Here is a 17,082-nt window from a genome sequence, read left to right on the forward strand (position 1 = left end):
GACCCCGTACGGCTGAAAGAATGAGGGAACATTTATCCAGTGAGCAGGACTCGCTGCTGTCCAGGTAGACACCAAAGCACCATGTCAAGTTGTGAACATGAGGCGTGCATCTTGCAATCATCATCCTTACCATCAGGTGGGGGTGTGTGATCCTTGTACCACGTCTCCCCTCAGACTTAAAATCGGAAAGGTCTTTCTGTCAGTGAGTTCCTGGGCATTCACTGAAGCCCTGCCCAGGAGGCCTACTTTACATCACCTGTAGGTTCTGGGAACCAGGCAGGGGCAAGGTGTGGCTCGGAATGTGAGAAACTAATTCTCTCCCCTATCCTTGACAGTCAGAAAGGCAGTCGAGGGGCCAGACCACATGTACCAGGCAGCTGCCGGAACTTTGCCTTGGAGCTGGAAAAGATGTTTGCAGGGAAGGGCTTGGTAAGCATGTGACCTGGCTGGACGGAACAGGGTTGCTGGCTGTCTTTACAGCGAGCAAGCTGGCTTGGAGAAGATAAGTAGCTTGCCTGAGACCCGGGAGAGACCAAGCCTAAGGGCCCCCCTTTGGCCTACCCACACAGGAACGGGCTGAGATGATGGGGTTCTGGGACTGAGCTGCAAGAGCTGTCAGGACAGGCAGAGGCAGGCTGCAGAGAGGTCTGCCCCATCTCCCGGGGTGGGGGAAGGGCCTGGGTCATGCTCTCCATGTAGTGGCTGAGGATGGACGTGTCAGACCCTCTGTGTACCCTCTGACCAGTGAGCAGCGCCAGCTCTTTCATGAGGAGAAAGGCCGCGTTCGCATCAAGCATCTCCAGATGGATGTGCCATGGGCCCCGCCTAGCGGACTTCATGAATCAAAGTGGCTTCCGATGCCCGCTAGTGAATTCAGCAGAGCCGACGAGCTCCCTTCACACGCTGAGAACTGTCTCTACTCCCCTTTTTCAAAGGATTGCTTGGTGTGTGTTCATCCAGTGACTGGCGTTGTGTGGTCCAGCCGTCCCTTCTTGTCACTGTGGGTAATTGTGGATGTGAGAGCTAAGGTGACCCATGGAGCATGGACTACATACACCTTGTGGCATTGCCACTTTCTGCTGCCCAGGGCTTTAGTTTTACTAAACACTTGGAACTATAAAGTATAGGGATCTGGGACATAGTGACAGACATAGCCCTTATGCCCCCCCCCCAACACACACACAGACGGTCATTTTCCTCCTACACCTCATAGGCAGGTACATGTTCACTTAACCAAGGGCTTAATAGGGGTAATCTTACTACACAATACCCTATTTTCCTTTTTAAAATTTAGCTCTTGGTAGATATAGGGCATTTTGGGTGGAGGGAATCATGAAAAAATAATGCATAAGACTTAATGGGAAACTATTTTGTGGGTACCTAAGAAATAAACAGCCACGTTTTCACCTCATAAGCAAAAATAACGCATTTAAGACCGTGGGCACCTAAGGGACAATCAGCTGCAGTTTTAACCTGTGGCCGAGCGAGCAGCTGCAGGGAGGTGATAAGAAAACACAGCAAACAGGGCTGAAAGCAGAGGAAGGCCACGGCAGAGCCTCGGGGAGGCGGGGCCTCGGGGAGGCGGGGCCTCGGGGAGAGCCTCGGGGAGGCGGGCTGGAAAAGGGAGATGGGAGTGGGGGCAGGGGAAGGGAGAGGAGGGAGGGGAAGGGAACAGAGAAAAGAATGAGAGGGGGGACCTCTCCTGCCTTCTGTCCCCCCTCCTCTGTATGTCCTATGAACTGCAAAGACCCAAGTGTGTTCACTTCTGGGGCTTGCAATATTCCAATGTTTCTCAGTTGGCATCCATCAGCCACCAACAGTAGTAACTGGTGCCCAAGTCTCACTGCCTGGGACAGTCCAGCTCCTGTCCTTACGCCTGGCCAGGAAGTGGCCTGTTGTCCACTTCCAATTCATGAACATTAACGGGGTGTGGGCAGGACGGTCGGGTCTCGCTGCAGAGGCTCCAGTGAGCAAGAAGTCTGTCCTCCCTGGTGTCCAATTACCGCAAATCTCCCACCAAAGAAAAACCAGTCACATAACCCATAGTAACGTCAGCTTCCCAGTCTGCCTAGCGGGCCCCAGGGGCACCTGTGTTACAGCTCTGGGGCTGCACACTTACCCAGGTAGGTGTAGGGTTGTGACACATCTCAGCATGTAGCAAAAGTATCTTGAGAAAGTTTTTTTTTTTTTTTTATCATTTGTACAAAAAAACATAATTTAGGCTGGGTGAGGGCATGCATAGAAAAGCTACAGCTTGTAAAACTCGAATCTGGTACATCAGTGCCAAGAGCAAAACTCCAGGCCACCCACCGAGCAGAGTCCTACAGAAAGGTGGCTGGCTCGGAGAGGGGCAGGAGGACATCAGACTCCAGAAAATGTAAACAGCTTATTGTCAACATAATTTACTACAGGTCTCTGCAGTGTATATAAAACGTCTTTGTGCAGCGGCTTACAAATAGCTTCTCCTTTTAAAAAATGAAACAAGCCAACAGTTCTCTACTTCATGCAAGGATGGTCTTCTTAGCCCATCTCTGTCTTCGACGTGAACGCAGAGACACCATTGTTTGAAACAAATATGAAAACTTGCTACAGAAACACCCTGATGAGAAAGGGTGTGGCCATATAGTGTCCTGGGACATGCCTAGCACAGTGGAGATTCTCATAAATGTGACACTGGAGAAGACAGGTCAGAAGTCTCTAGTGAGTACTCTGAACTCAGAGGTCCAAAGCCCCAACAGACAATATGCAGTAAAGCCTTTGAGCCACTGGAGGGCGCCATCACCATTCATCTGACAACACATGTCCATAGAACCAGCCACAGAGGGTCCTAAGGGTTTTTCTTTTTTCTTTCTTTCTTTTTTTTTTTTTTCATAGAAAGCTCAGAGTTTAACCTTTGATTGCATACCCCAGCCCTGCAGAAAATAAACGCAAAAATCGGTTGTTAAAATACTGACATAGATTTCTTTGCTCCTTGTAAAAGTCTTGCAGTTGCTTCACATATTTACTTGAGTTTTCTGCTACTACAGAGCAGATCTGAAATCTTAATCCAGGCCAGCCCTCTGGTGTCAATCTTCCCTCACTGACTCAGCCTAAAACTCAGGAGTCAGCAATTACCCACCAAGAGCCCACACCCATGAAATGAAGGAACAGAACAAAAGACATTCTTTCTTCGTGACTGAGCCAATTTGGTCCCTCTGATGTGCCCGTGCAGCAGAAACGAGAATCAGCAGGGCAGGCACAGGAGGGATTATGGTGGCGCTGCCTGGACACTTCTCAGGGACCCAGAGGGCCGGGAGGGAGCAGGGAGGGCTGCCAGGCTGCATCTCGCCTCCCTCCTCAGCTCAGCGCCCGCCCCGCCCACACCTAGCAGACCCCTCCCTTAGAAGAATCAATACACTCCGGCCCAATGGCCTGGAAGTCCTGCAGCCTCTGGGTTGTGTTTATTGTCGGGATCAGGCTTTGTAGAAATCGCTCCTTAGATTTCCTTCCACAATCTTGGGTAGCTTTTTCCCAGGGGCTCTATCTTGGGACTCAGGATGCAAATTCCCCAGGGAAGGCGTGGCCGCTGAAGGATGGGGAAGGATGGGTTCATAGTGAGCAACCCGAGGCAAAAGGGAGGATTTGCAATTGATGAGGCAGCTAAGCACCTGGCTTAACCGAATGGAATGGAGGCAGTGGGGTTTGGCTTTGTGGGCTGAAAATTAAAAGCCACCAGTACAACCAAACAACCTGAACACACACACACACACACACACACACAGGAAAATGACAACTCCTGTTCTCAGCTGTCTGTTGAAAGAAAGGGAACAACAAGATTGAAAAGGGCTGTGCCGGGCCCCATCCTAGGACAACATCCCCAGGGCAATAAGGACACCCTCACGGCTCCGAGGAAAGGCTCACTGGAAGGAAGACAGAGGTAAGTGTTCCTCCAGCCTCCCAACATCAGGCTCTGAGACCCCCTCCCACTCCTCCACTCTGCTAAGCTCAGTGCAACAGCTCAGCACTGTCCACTGGGCCTGTGCACAGGGGCCACTGTGGCCAGAATGCTCCCTCCACTCAGGGCAGTCCCTTCCAGCTTCACTAGACATGTCCCCTTGAAAATTTGGCAAAGCACCTACAGAAGAAAGCTACAGGCTCAGGGGAAGTCAAGAGACTGCCCCGACAACCAGCCCCTCCCCCACCCCCAATCATTGCCTTTGATTGATACAAAGATAGGTATGCTCAGGGTCACCCTCAGAAACCGGGTGCCATCTGGATAGAGCCCTTGACCCATCCTCCAAGTTGCCTTGTTTATTTTTTTTGGCAAGGATGGAAACTGAAGCCCTGGCTGGCTGGCTGGCCACCGTCTACTCCTAATGGGGTTCTGGAGGGTTTCTTCTGCACATGTGCAGTCCTTTGAAGCGAAACTCAATTCTTTCATCTTGACTATAAAGTGGTTCCAATAACTCCGGCTGAGGGAAGAGATAAGATACAAATTGGGCCCACGCTACACATATTTTTCAAGTCTTGCTAAGAAAGTAAAAAAAAAAAAAATGTTTGGGTGTATTTTGATCCACGGGTGGCATTTTCAAATGTGCAAAAACAAAAATGTCTTGGAAGAGATTCCTTGTTACTATGAAGGCGTCTTCCTCTTGCTTATCAGTTGTGAGAGAAACTCTTCCACAACATTATGGGATCCAAATGGAGAGGACCAAAGGGGCTTAAAGGAGTACATTACACAGAACAGGAAACCCCGTAGCACCGATCTGAGAACAGGAGATAATCTGGCGAGTAGATGCGGCACCTGGAGCTACACACTAAGTTACCAAAACCAAAAACTAGGAACCTAGAAAGTTGGCATCACGACACCTGGGTGTGAATAGCTGACCAGAACCACCGCCCGGAGGCAGTCATCTCTGTGACCGGAAGCTTCCGACACGTTCCAGGTCTGACTGGTTCCTGCAGAGAAACTGCAGAGTTCGGGTGCTGTCGCCTGTCCAACCACAGAGCACGAAGCAATGAGGAGAAGCCCAGAGGGCTCCCCTGACCCGACCCTGCCATGGGCACCGTCTGCTGGGGGGCAGAGCCTCCTTAGTCTATGGCCCCTGGGTGGATGCTGAGCACAGGGGGCTCCAGGCAGGTCGGGGAGTAGTTGAGGTGCGGCTCCTTGATCCACAACAGGGGCACCCCGTTCTTCCCCTCTGAGTTCTTGCTGGAGTTCCGGCTTTTGAAGCGCACCAGCAGAATGGTGATGATGAGGATGCCAAAGATGGGGAAGGGGTAGAAGAAGACAAAGTAGAAGAGGGCATCGTTGGAGCAGATGAGCGACTGCAGTGTAGAACCTGGAAGGAAGGCAGCAAAGAACCGTGAGGGTGCAGCCGGACTCCATGGGCCTGCCCCCTGCTCCCCAGAGCTCACCCGCCCTCATGAAGCTACCCCAGACACCCTCCGAGCTGCCCCTGCCACCAGTGACCGGGAGACTTTTGCCTTGTTCTTTTTCTCACAGCACCCAACCATTCATGACTTTTAAGTCCAAATGGCGCAGTGCCTCCGTTCCCACTGATATCCATAACTGATATCTGCTGGGAAAGCCAGACACCAAAGTTGAGCTTACTGACGGTGAGCATGACTGTGTCTAGGGTCTCAAAGACGCTCGCTCCCACTCCTTCTTACCTCCTACGTGCTAAGAGGGTAGCTGACATGTCCTTCTGTGCCTAGTTCTACTTAGACTTCTATCTCAGGAAATCTAGCACCTTCCTTTCCTGTCCTAGAAAAGACACTCACTGAACATTATCAACCTACATTCCGTTGCGGGCCCCTGACGGTGTCCTGTGTCTGTGGCTCCACAGGGTGGCCTTACCGCTGGGTATGGAGGAGGGTCAACCCTGGAGCCCTGACAGCAGCTCAGCGCTCCTGTGTCAGCCTTGGCCTCTCAGTGATCCCTGTGCTTGTGAAGCTCAGTTAACTACAGGTGACACGGCGTGGGCCACGTGCGGCCTCAATACTCTCCCTCTCATTTCCAACATCAAATGCACATTTCTTTCAGGCTCTCCCCCCCTCCCTTCCGCTGTACAGAGGTAAACCGTCAGAACGACAGAAAGGCAGCACACAGTCTACTCTTACAGCTTGCTAATGTATCTCAAATTTCTGATGGTCAACCACTTTCAACCCATAAAAATTTCAATTTCACTTAACATTATAGTGAGGAGGTGGTATAGGCAAAGGCCAGCTGAGCAGCCCGGCCCTCACGCTGAGGTGGTGGGGTAGTGCATCTTGACTGGAAAGAGGCCGAGCACTTGAGTGTCTGCATTCTGACACTAGTAGACACTGACTGTGTCTACTAGAGCAAACGCCATTTTTTTGGCCTGATCTATATTTTGAAAGTTCCTCACAGGATGGAAACTGAGGTCGGGACCATTCGGACGGAGGGGACAGGTTACTCTTGAACCTCCCCTAGCTCTGGCCTCCTAGGTCCCAGTAACCAGGAAGATCTACTGCAGCCACCCGTGAGTGAGCCTCCAAAATAAAGTGACCCAGAAACAGGAGGGAATGCATGGATAACAGGCTTCACCCCTTTCTCCCTCACCCAGAGACGCTTCACGGCAGACTGACCTGGCATTCTAATGTGCTAAGCGAGGCCCTTGCACAGTGAAATCTTACTGAAATGGCCCCGGGCAGAGGTCAGGCTGATCACAGGGCCATATGGCATCTCATCACTCTAACTCCTAGCCCTGTTTTATTTTTGTTTTGTTTTGTTTTGTTTTTTAGGCCCGGGGAACTGAGGGTCAGCTATGTGGGCTAGTGTGTCAAAGTCTACATCTCAACCCTTGAGAACAAATGCCTATCACAGTTAGGAAAACTGCATATTAACCCACAGCCAAGCTCTGCATTTACGTCATAGACACCTTGGGGACAATGGTGACACCCTTTGTCTGTATCTGGGGAAACTCACTTGTGTCCAGAACCCGGATGCCAATGGGGGCAGACTCCTCCTCCGTCAGCCGGTACCACTCCTTCTGAGGGCTGGGCAGCCATTCCTCCACGTGGCAGGAGTAGTTGCCTGTGTCCTGGAGGCTCGCCTCAAGCACCGTGAGCCGGTACAGCAGGGGCGAGAGCCTCTGGAAGCGCAGCCTGCCCTCCCAAGGGCTGCCTTCTGGACCAAAGACAGCATCAGGCCCCACGCTCAGCAGGACTGTCCTCTCTGTTGGATCTTCAGCGTCCTCCTCTTCCGATACCTCCTCCTCCTCCTCCTCTTGCTCGCCAATGCCAAGGCTGCCTCTCTTCCCCCCACCTTTAGTCCTTAGCGAATACCAGGCCACAGCAAAGCGGGAGTCCTGGCTTGATCGAGACAGGATGCTGCAGTCCAGTTGGAAAGCTGCCTTCTCGGTCACGGTGGCATTGGGGACCACGGTGTCTACCTGGAGGGCAGCGTCTGGGGAGGGACAAGGAACAGAGAAGGAAGAAGGAGCTCATTCGTTTCCTCAGAGCAAACAAAACAGGGCAGAAAGGTGGCCCAGCAGGTAAGAGAGTTTGCTGCACTGGACTGACAGACTGAGTCCAAGCTGCCCCAGCACCCACGTCAGTAACCAGACACCCTGGGTCACGGGGGAAGAGTGGGGGGCCTGTCCTGGAGAAACTCAGGAGCACCTGATCTTGCCGTTTCCAGTATCTAAAGAGTAACCGACAACCACCCTTAACTCCACTTCCAGGTGATTCAATGACTTCTGCTGACCTCTGCAGGTACCAGGCATGTGGTAAACACACACACACACACACATACACACACACACACACACACATAAAATAAAACTTAAAAATTTAAATATACCTTTAATCCCAGCACTTGGGAGGCAAAGGCCGGCAAATCTCTTTAAGTTCAAGGCCAGCCTAGTCTAAAGAATTCCAGGACAGACAGCCAGGGCTACACAGTGAGCCCTTGTCTCATCACCTCCATAAACAAATTAATTAAGTAAATAAATAAAGAGAGGGTGGGTGGGAGGGAAGAAAGATGGAGGGCGGATCTAGACTGTGTACTGGATCTCAGGCTTGGGGCCTCATCGGGGTCACACAGGTGGCAAGATGGCAGACGCTTGCATCCACCTGGTTTCCTTTTGTGTCAGCTGTGAAGCAATTTCCTTCAGGATTCATTTTAGGAAGACTAAACATCAGTCTAACTGGCGGAAACCTAGGTGGTTCTCTATAAATGTCTGTCTCCTCCCATTCCACGGGAGGTGGGGGGTTAGGGGGTTACCCCGGCCATCTGTCAAATGGGTGGGAGTTGGGGCAAGTGTGCTCATCTGCACTTCCACAGGAAGGCAAGCAGCAGTCTCCAGGCCAGCTGTAAAGCAGCAGCAGCAGCAGCAGCAGCAGCACAGCACAGCACAGCCAACTATCACAGAAAATGATAATTCGGGGGGGGGGGGGAGGATGTCTCCTCCAACATGGGCAAGCACAGGTGAAGGCAATCGACGCCCCTCTCCCGAGACAGAGGTAGATGAACAGGACACAGCACAGCTGTGACCCCAATGAGTCACCAAGGGCAAGAACAGCTCCAATCAGACTTGGTGGCACAAGAAGAACTTGCAATGGTATGAGGACTGTTAGCGTGAACATCAAGACGCCCAGAAGACTCGAGGGAAAGCATTCACACTAACAGGTCACAAGTTCAGTTTCACTCCATGTCCTTTCTGCTGTGATAAGGATCAATGGTACTGTGGCGCTGCAGGACTCTGCTCATCTTAGCCCTAATTATATGTTAAATGTAACAATAATTGCACCCAGTAATTATCTGCATTTGCACACTTTAGAAACAGCAATAGAGACAAGAGGGACAAAAGGCCACGTCGAAAGTCATTTGTGCCAACAGCATTACCGGGCATGGGGAGCGGAGGGCGTGGGGGCTGGGGGGTGTGGGGGGTGGGGGGCAGAGTAGAGGCCAGAGGCGCTGCCACTTTCTACTTAAACAATCGATTCTCTTCCACTGAAACCCCAGGCGCATAACTTCTCAGCACATGGGTACGACTTCGAGACTTCTGTCACACCCGCCACCTGCTCCGACCAGAATGAATGCTTTAAAAAGAAAATGTTCTTGGGACCTAGAATAACTAATTGCTGGCTTTTATTCTAATTAAGAAACCTAATCACCTGAGGACAGAGCCAGATGTGCAATTTTCCATTCCTAGGGCAAACAAGCTGAGAAAGTTTAGACTACAAATGTGTAATATAAATGTTCATATGCTTAACTGCAAATAACTTCTTAAATAAACTCACATTCAGGACCGTGAGAGAGAGCTAATCTTCATTCCTGACTATAATGTCTGGAATCGCCTGGGAGACTCACTGTTGAGCATGTCTGTGAAGGATTTTCCAGAGAAGGATCCAAAGAAAACCCACCTACCTGGGATCTGGGCAGCACCTCCCTGTGGGCTGGGGCCCCGGACCGAACAGAAGGCAGAGAAGGAGAAAGCCACTAAGCACACAGTGTATGTGTCCCCAAGCACGACCTGCTGTCTCACTCTGTCTAATCAGCCCTTTCCCCCTTAAGCTGCATGTTAGGACCTTGGTCACTCTAGTGAGATACGACCTAATAGAAGCATCCAAAATAGTCTTAGTGTGGAGACACCGAAGGGCCTTACCAGGTCGCATGACTGTGACGGCCGTCTGTCCGGCTGTGTCCTCGGCCCGTTTATACCACACACCACTGGGGCTGGGCAGCCACTCCTCTACTCGGCAGCTGTAGGTCCCGCTGTCCTGCACGGCTACATTCTGGATAGAGAGCCTGTACACGCCGGAAGATGGGCTCTCCAAGTGCAGCCGCCCCTTCAGGTTGTTTTTGGCGGCCTGTTCGCCATAGTGGAAGGTAGCATCCCGGCTGAGGTGGGCCACCACTTCTCGCTCTGGGTGGTTGGGCTTCCACACGAACCACTCCACCACGAGCTGGGAGGCCACGCTGGTACGGTTGAGGACTACACACTCCAGCTGGATCTGCCGCGTCTCCAGGATGGACAGGCTCCCCTGGGCTTGACTGAGCTTCAGGCGGCTGTCTGAACAGGAAGGAAAGAGACATTGGCAAGACAGCAAGCAGTGGGCGGTACCCTGGAGATGGCGGCTGGACAGGCACTCCTGGAGCACAGGGGAACATCTCAGATGCTTCTCAAATATGGCAAATGTGTGTGTTGAACCCCTGGCCGTGTGGGAGCCTAGTGTCTGGCAACAGCTATCTCTGGTTCAGAACCCTGGGGTGGGGGTGGGGGGTCAGATGTTGGGAGTGGGGGGGATGTGAGCACTGAAAGACTAAGGAAATAGCCTCTGCAGCGCGTGTCTGATGGAAGAGAGAGCAGAGGGGCGGGCAGAGTGCCAGCTCCTCTCCCAGCAGGGGGAAAGCTGAGGTAGAAGCAGCTCTTGCAAATACCAGGCATGCACTATACTACTGAAGCATCCCTGTGATGATCTGAATGAGAAAGGTTCTCATAGGCCTTCATATGATATTTGAATGCTTGGTTCCAAGTTGGTGGATCTATTTGAGAAGGATTAGGAGGTGTCTTCTTGCTGGAGATGTGTCACTGGGGGTGGGCTTTGGGGTTTCAAAAGCCTACACCATTCTCTGTCATCTGTCTGTCTGTCTGTGTTTGTGTCTCCGTCTCTCTGTCTCTCCGTCCCCACTTCCTGGGTTTGTGGATCAGATGTAAGCTCTCAGCTACTGCTCCAGCACCGTCGGCCTGCCTGCTGCCATGCTCCCCACCTTGATGTTCATAGATTCACCCTCAGACCCTGTAAGCAAGCCCCGAATCAAATGCTTCCTTTTCTAAGTTGCCTGGGTCATGGTGCCTGCTCACAGCAATAGAACAGTAAGCAGTACAATCACCCACCCTTTTAAATTTGTGTTTTGAGACAAGGTTTCCCTACACTGCCCAGGCCAGCCTTGAGCGTCTGTGGCCTGGCAGGCTTTGGACTTGTGATCCCCTTCCTCAGCTCTCTGAGGACCAACGATTCCAGGCCCTCACCACCAGACCTGGGCTAGGATGAACTTTTAAGTCTGACCATGTGATAACAGGTCAGAGGGACTGCCAAGGAAAGCAGTTTAGCATGCCTGAGCACTGCGCCTCCGAACTGCTTCCTTTTCGAGGTATAGAGAAAACAATATGGCATCAGCGAAGACAAGACAGTGCTGATGGGGCTGATGTGGAGAGCTAAACACCTGTGGGCAAGGTTCCCCTCTGGAAGAAGCATCACGAGCCAGAGCTCCTGCTGATAGCATGCCTGTGACATCACAGAGGGTCCCTGTGAACCTCTCTGGGCCAGCAGATACTAACAGCTATGATAGCATAAACACACCAAAGAGCAGCGGGCCAACATCCCTGAGTGACTTGTGGGACATGCTGTCTACACTCCAGGGCTGTCTGAATGTTTCATACTGCACAGAAGATCACTTGCACATAAAAGGCCAAAAACAAAATGAAGAAGGAAACTTATGTTTCAATAGTTTGGCCAAAATCTACATGTAAAATATTAACTCTGGCACGCTCTCTGAGGGGGGTTTCATTGTGGGTCCCCACCCCCACTGCCTGCAAAGCCTCAGTAATATGTGCTTTCTCACCAGGAAAAGGGTGAGGGGGACAACGAACAGAAAAAGAGGAAGATGCAAACCATAAAATCAAGTGAAAAAGCCAAAGCTGTCACAGTGGGCGTCCTGTGAGTTTTCTGTGCTAAAATCCACTACAGAAGAGATGCCACCGCGTTCCCAACAGGGATCCTATGGCCTTCTGCCCTGTCTCCCTCAGGTCCACAGCAGCCTCGGGCGGGGAAACCCCTCCAAGAAACAGCTTCTTGGCACCAAACCAAAGGAGGAAAGGAAGAAGACCAGAGAGTAGAGAAGAGACCTTGGCATTGCGATCGGAGCACCAGGAACTGCGCTATCCTAATGGAGACAAACTGGGATGGAAGGGAGAGGCAGAGAGCATGCGTGGGCCAGACCAACGCCCTTAGCTCCCAGAAGCCCCACGGCAGCACAGATTGCAACCTCAGCTTCTTGGGGGCCGAGGCAGGGGGATCTCAAGGTGAAGGCCTGCCTGGATTGTGTGGTGAGTTGAGAGCAGTCTGAGATTTGCAATGTGGTCCGGCAGGCAGTCAGGACCCTGGACACGGTGACAGCCACAGGAAGCCCCTCAGAGGTGGACCTCCTGCTCAACGCCGGAGGAATGGTTATCAGAAAATGTCTCTGTGTGGCCAGAGGAGATCCTAGAACACAGAGTGAATAGAAGGGAATGGTGTCTGTGCATCCAGAATGGGTTGGGATTTCTGTCCCCGGTCCCATGACTTTGCTGGGAGTCTAGTGAAGAAACGAAATCCCTGTACTCACTGAAGAAGCTTCATCTAGTGTAAGAGATAGGCAACAAATATATGTCTGTGTGTGCGTGTATGTGCATGTGTGTGTGTGTGAATGTGTGATTGTGAGTGTGTGTTTGTGTTTGAATTGACAAATAACACATGGTAGCTGATAAGAGGGTTATAAAGATAAACATGAAAAAGTGCTCTGTAATTATTTACATATGAATAAGTAAATGGACAGGATGGGGTGGGGCTGTGTTTTGCAAAGGCAGTGGGAAGAATAACAGTGACAGGGTGTTACTTAAGTCACAATGATGTGGGAATGCCTCTGTTAGGAAGATGGGGATGCAAGAGTATCTTTACATGGTCCACACTGAAATAAGGTAGTACACAGGTCCTGGATTGTTTTTTTTTAAAAAAAAAAAAACACCAGAGCTGGGCGGTGGTGGCGCACGCCTGTAATCCCAGCACTCTGGGAGGCAGAGGCAGGCGGATTTCTGAGTTCGAGGCCAGCCTGGTCTACAGAGTGAGTTCTAGGACAGCCAGGACTATACAGAGAAACCCTGTCTCAAAAAAACCAAATCCAAAGAACCAAAAAAAAAAAAAAACAAAAAACAAAAAAAACACAAATTCCTTCGGCACCCAGTACTTACTAAGGATGCCATGCCGGTTGCTGACGACCCAAAGACACTCTCTGACCAAACCATGCTTATAAGTACTGCAGAAGACATGCAGATAATTACCAGACTGTGTTTAGAAGGGACTCTCCCTACAAGGATATAGAAGAAATCAGAACAGGCTTCCTGGAAGTGGTGTTAAGTGAAGCACTGGTGATACAACGAGGACAGGATAAATGGTAGGAGGGGCTTATCACAGGCACAGGGGACCACGAAAGCGACGGGATTGTGGTCCTGCGCCTTAAGGACGGACGAATGATTACAGTACACATAGGACACATAAAGGAAGATGGGTGGGCAGTGCAGCAGAGGCCACCCTACAAGAATTCAGAAGCCATGTTAACAAGAGCAGAGGGTGTGAGGGGCCCAGCCTTTCTATACTAGGAATGAAATAAGCAGGTTTGTCATGTATGGTTCTGGGGGCTGGAAGCCCGGGGGACAGCTAGCCAGGGCTGCCGACAGCAGAACTGAGGCTTGCAGATCAGCTCGGGGGCCTGGATGTCACCTGCACTTTGGAGACCTCAGCAGTTCACTCAAGAAGCTCCTGTGAGAGAAGTGAGGACGCTCCTGAGCCCCATGAGCTGCAGGACCACAGCAGGTTCAGTGACAGGCCTGAAGGGCACCAGAGCTGGCAGTCCACGCACCGGCAACCATACCCACGGTATCTCTGTGGCAGTCTGTGCGCCTGCGTATGTATGCCTGTATATGTGTTGGGGGGGCTGTATGTGAGTGAGGGGGTGTACAGAGCTCCCCCAGCCATAGAGTTTACAGGAAAGCCACAGGCCCACGATGGCCCCACCTCCCATTCTTACCTGGCTGCTTCACCGTGACCTCTGTGCGCCCTGAGACCTCCTCGGCCAGCTTGTACCAGGCATAGTTGGGACTCAGCAGCCACTCCTCCACATGGCAGTAGTAGCTGCCGCTGTCACTGACCTCGGCCCTCTGCACAGTGAGGCTGAACAGGCCCCCTGTCACATGCCTCTCAAACTGCAGCCGGCCCCGCAGGCCCTCCTCCTCAGCATAGGTCCCGTACTCGAAGGCCGAGCTGTGCGTGGTTTTGAGGATGAGCTTGCCGTCGGCGTCCGAGGGTTTGTGAACGTACCACAGCACGGCGAAGTGCGAGTTCGGACTGGTCTGGGACTTGACTGAGCAGTTGAGCTGAATTGGCCTGTTCTCCACCAGCGTGAGGGTTCTCTTGGATTTGCTTACCTGAAGCTTTGTCACTGTGAAAGCAAGAGGGCAACTTAGAAGCAGTGACATAGAGTCTGGGCCTGACCCGAGGTCACTTCCAGGCTGGGAGACTGGTTCTGTCCAGCAGGGAACAGAGCAGGGATGAGCACCCTCCAACACCCCCCCAGTGCCAGCCACCCATCTGCTGGCCTGCTGTCACATCCTGTGCCCTGCCCACTCTCCCCGTGCCACTGCCCGCACCCAGCCATGACACCAATCTGCCCAGAGCTTGACCTTACTTAAAATGCTTATTGGCTCCCAACTGTCTGTACAGTCTAAATAATAATTCACTCGGCTGGCTCGAAGCCCCTCAGAACTTGGCCCTCGCTCTGCTGTCTTGCCTTATCACCCTCGACTCCTCGGCTCCCCCGACCTACACACTTTACCCTGAACCCTAGCCACGGTCCCCATTGTTCCATCTTCTCTTCCCTCTCCCTGCCAGACCCTGCTTCCTACTCAGTCTCTGTCTCCCATTCCTCCACTGGTGCCCTCTGACGCCCGGCTGCCTTTCCTCTCCCCTAGACCCCGAGCTCCCAGGAACAGAGATGACGCTTTTCCATTCAGTCAGCTGATATTTCCCACCATCCCCTGTTCAGGGGACACCCAGAGAGTGGCTCAGTCTGGGCCTCACAGTGTTCACTTCCAGTGGACTTTCTCACTCCTGTACTGCATAGCCTAGATCAGTGCCAAGGCTTTGGAGAGCAGAACAGATCTCCCTGGGAGTTCGCTCTGATACTGAGATGTGGGGGCAGGCAGTTATAGGAGGCCAGTGTGGGTCCTGACGCAGTGAGGACAGTGATGGATGGAGCAGAGCCAGCACCAGCTCCCTTCCCTTACTCTCACAGTCCAGAAGCAAGCGGGATGGCCAACTCCAGATAATGATGATAGAGATAGCGAAGTCCACATGCTGCCCTGCTCAGAACAGAGCAAATGGTCAGCTTTAAGTTGCCAAGAAGCCAACCCTAGTAAAATGCATGTTGCTGGAGATTACTGGAGAATCTTCCCCTACATATCATTATACTTACTCGTGTTCCCTACTAACCTAGGAAAGGAGAAGGCAATTCTCTTAACAAGCTGGTATTGAGAACAGCAGCCCACCCTGCCCCCTCTCTTCATATTTTAATTCTGGGCCCCCTTGCCAGCCGAGGAAAAACCAGGGTATATGGTACAAGTCCCACAGCGAGGGAACAGCCAGGGCTCCTGCTGACTGGCCGGGCCCATCTACAGGCCCTGCTGAGCAGCCCACCTCCTTCAGACTGGAGTCTGCCTCTAGAATGTGTAGATACTACCTGGGTGTGTGACTGGGCCCTGGTTGTGCCCCGGGATTCTGGCCAGTTAGCTGGCCTGCTCTGTTAAAGGCTTGAAGAGATGAGACTCACGTGTAAGGAAGGAGAGTGCTGGACAGCTACAGACTGGTCCTGTGTGCCCAGTAGCACACAGACAAACGCTCAGGACAGATTTAAAGCATTAGCAAGAAGGCACAGGCTTCAGGTCCCACAGCCAGCACCATTACTATCAGAGCACCTCTGAGGCCCTGTCTCTCATGTTGCAGAGGCAGACTTTCCCTTCCTGGGGGACCTTCCTTAGAATCCACATGCAGACCTCAAACCACAGAGAACACATAGGGACAAACCATGGTCGACGGCCCACTGCTGGGACTGGCCCTGGCCTACTGGTCAGCTCTCCTAAGGGGACTCCTGTGAGCCCAAAAGAACCTGTTCCCTTTCCATCCTGTCCCAACCCAATGCACCACCTGCAAATGGGATCTCAATCAGTCCAGACGACACCACCTGAATTATCTGGTGTTTGGCCAGATGAACTGGGTTGTTCTGTGTAGAGTAGAAAGAGCTTTAAAATGTATTATTAATTGGGGCCAGATTATTTTTGCAACTGTTACTAAGGAAACCTCAATTGCTATAGTAACTGCATATGTTAAACTGGGATCCTATGACTCAACTTCTATTCAGTCACATGGTCAAAGAACCACAAGCCAAGGAAGAGAAATATTTCAAAGCATTTCCAGTTTCTTCTCTCTCTCTTTTTAGCCATCCCATGTCAAAATATTATGAAATGTTGGGGAGCTTAAGAGAGAGATACTTTCGAAAGTTGACATCTGGGCAGGGGGTCAGCTCTTAGTATAAGCTCTGCATTTCCTCTCGAATCCCAGGGGTAGGGAAGACACAGCCTGAAGCCTGGAGGAGTCAGGAGGCTCCACAGCTCATTAGGAAGCATCCGCAAGCCTGCCTCAGCACTGCCCCGGGCAAGGCGGCAAGGCGGCAAGGCCCATCCATATCTGCTAGCTTCATCTCCCTCCCCTTAGGAGAGCCTGGACTTTACTCAGGACCACTGCTTTCATCTGCAAGCAGGACCAGCAAAAGTGTGGCTCCAATTCGCCCAGAGTGGCCTGCAGACCAAATGCACTAGCTAGGAGGGGTTTAGTGTGAGGCTGGGTGGACCCTGAACAACAGAAAAGTTTTTGCTCTCCTCACTCCCTTTTGGTTTGTACTTGTGGTCTCAAGCTCAAAGCTCATAATAAGATAAGGTGAGACACTGACAAACACATTGGCAACTCAACTTTTTCTTCTTTTCTTTTTGTTTTTCAAGACAGGATTTCCCTGTGTAACAATCCCTGGATGTCCTGGACTTGCTTTATAGACCGGGCTAGCCTCGAACTCACAGAGACCTGTCTGCCTCTGCCTCCCAAATGCTCATACCCGACACAACTAAACTTACTATAATTCATTTTTTAATTTATATCCCAATCACAGCTGTCCCCCCAAACTTTTTAAAAGTACTGTAGACAGGGCCATCAAGATGGCTCAGAGGAGGACCCAGCTATACCACTTCTGGGCATATACCCAGAAGGTGC

General features: G+C 51.7%; 1 protein-coding gene across 2 annotated transcripts in view; it reads right to left on the bottom strand.

The window, feature by feature from the left end:
* Window positions 1-2,386: 2,386 nt before the first annotated feature.
* Igsf3 (immunoglobulin superfamily member 3) overlaps window positions 2,387-17,082 on the bottom strand; it is an 89,337-nt gene continuing 74,641 nt past the window's right edge. For both annotated transcript variants that reach the window (XM_052179631.1, XM_052179630.1), the window contains 4 exons: window positions 13,796-14,206; window positions 9,615-10,022; window positions 6,932-7,411; window positions 2,387-5,321 (listed from right to left, as the gene is read on the bottom strand). In XM_052179631.1, the coding sequence (XP_052035591.1) occupies window positions 5,071-5,321; window positions 6,932-7,411; window positions 9,615-10,022; window positions 13,796-14,206 (1,550 nt within the window). In that variant the 3' untranslated portion in view covers window positions 2,387-5,070. The remainder of the gene's footprint in view (window positions 5,322-6,931; window positions 7,412-9,614; window positions 10,023-13,795; window positions 14,207-17,082) is intronic.

The sequence above is a fragment of the Apodemus sylvaticus genome, chromosome 4 (genome assembly GCF_947179515.1).
Source record: "Apodemus sylvaticus chromosome 4, mApoSyl1.1, whole genome shotgun sequence".
NCBI lineage: Eukaryota > Metazoa > Chordata > Mammalia > Rodentia > Muridae > Apodemus > Apodemus sylvaticus.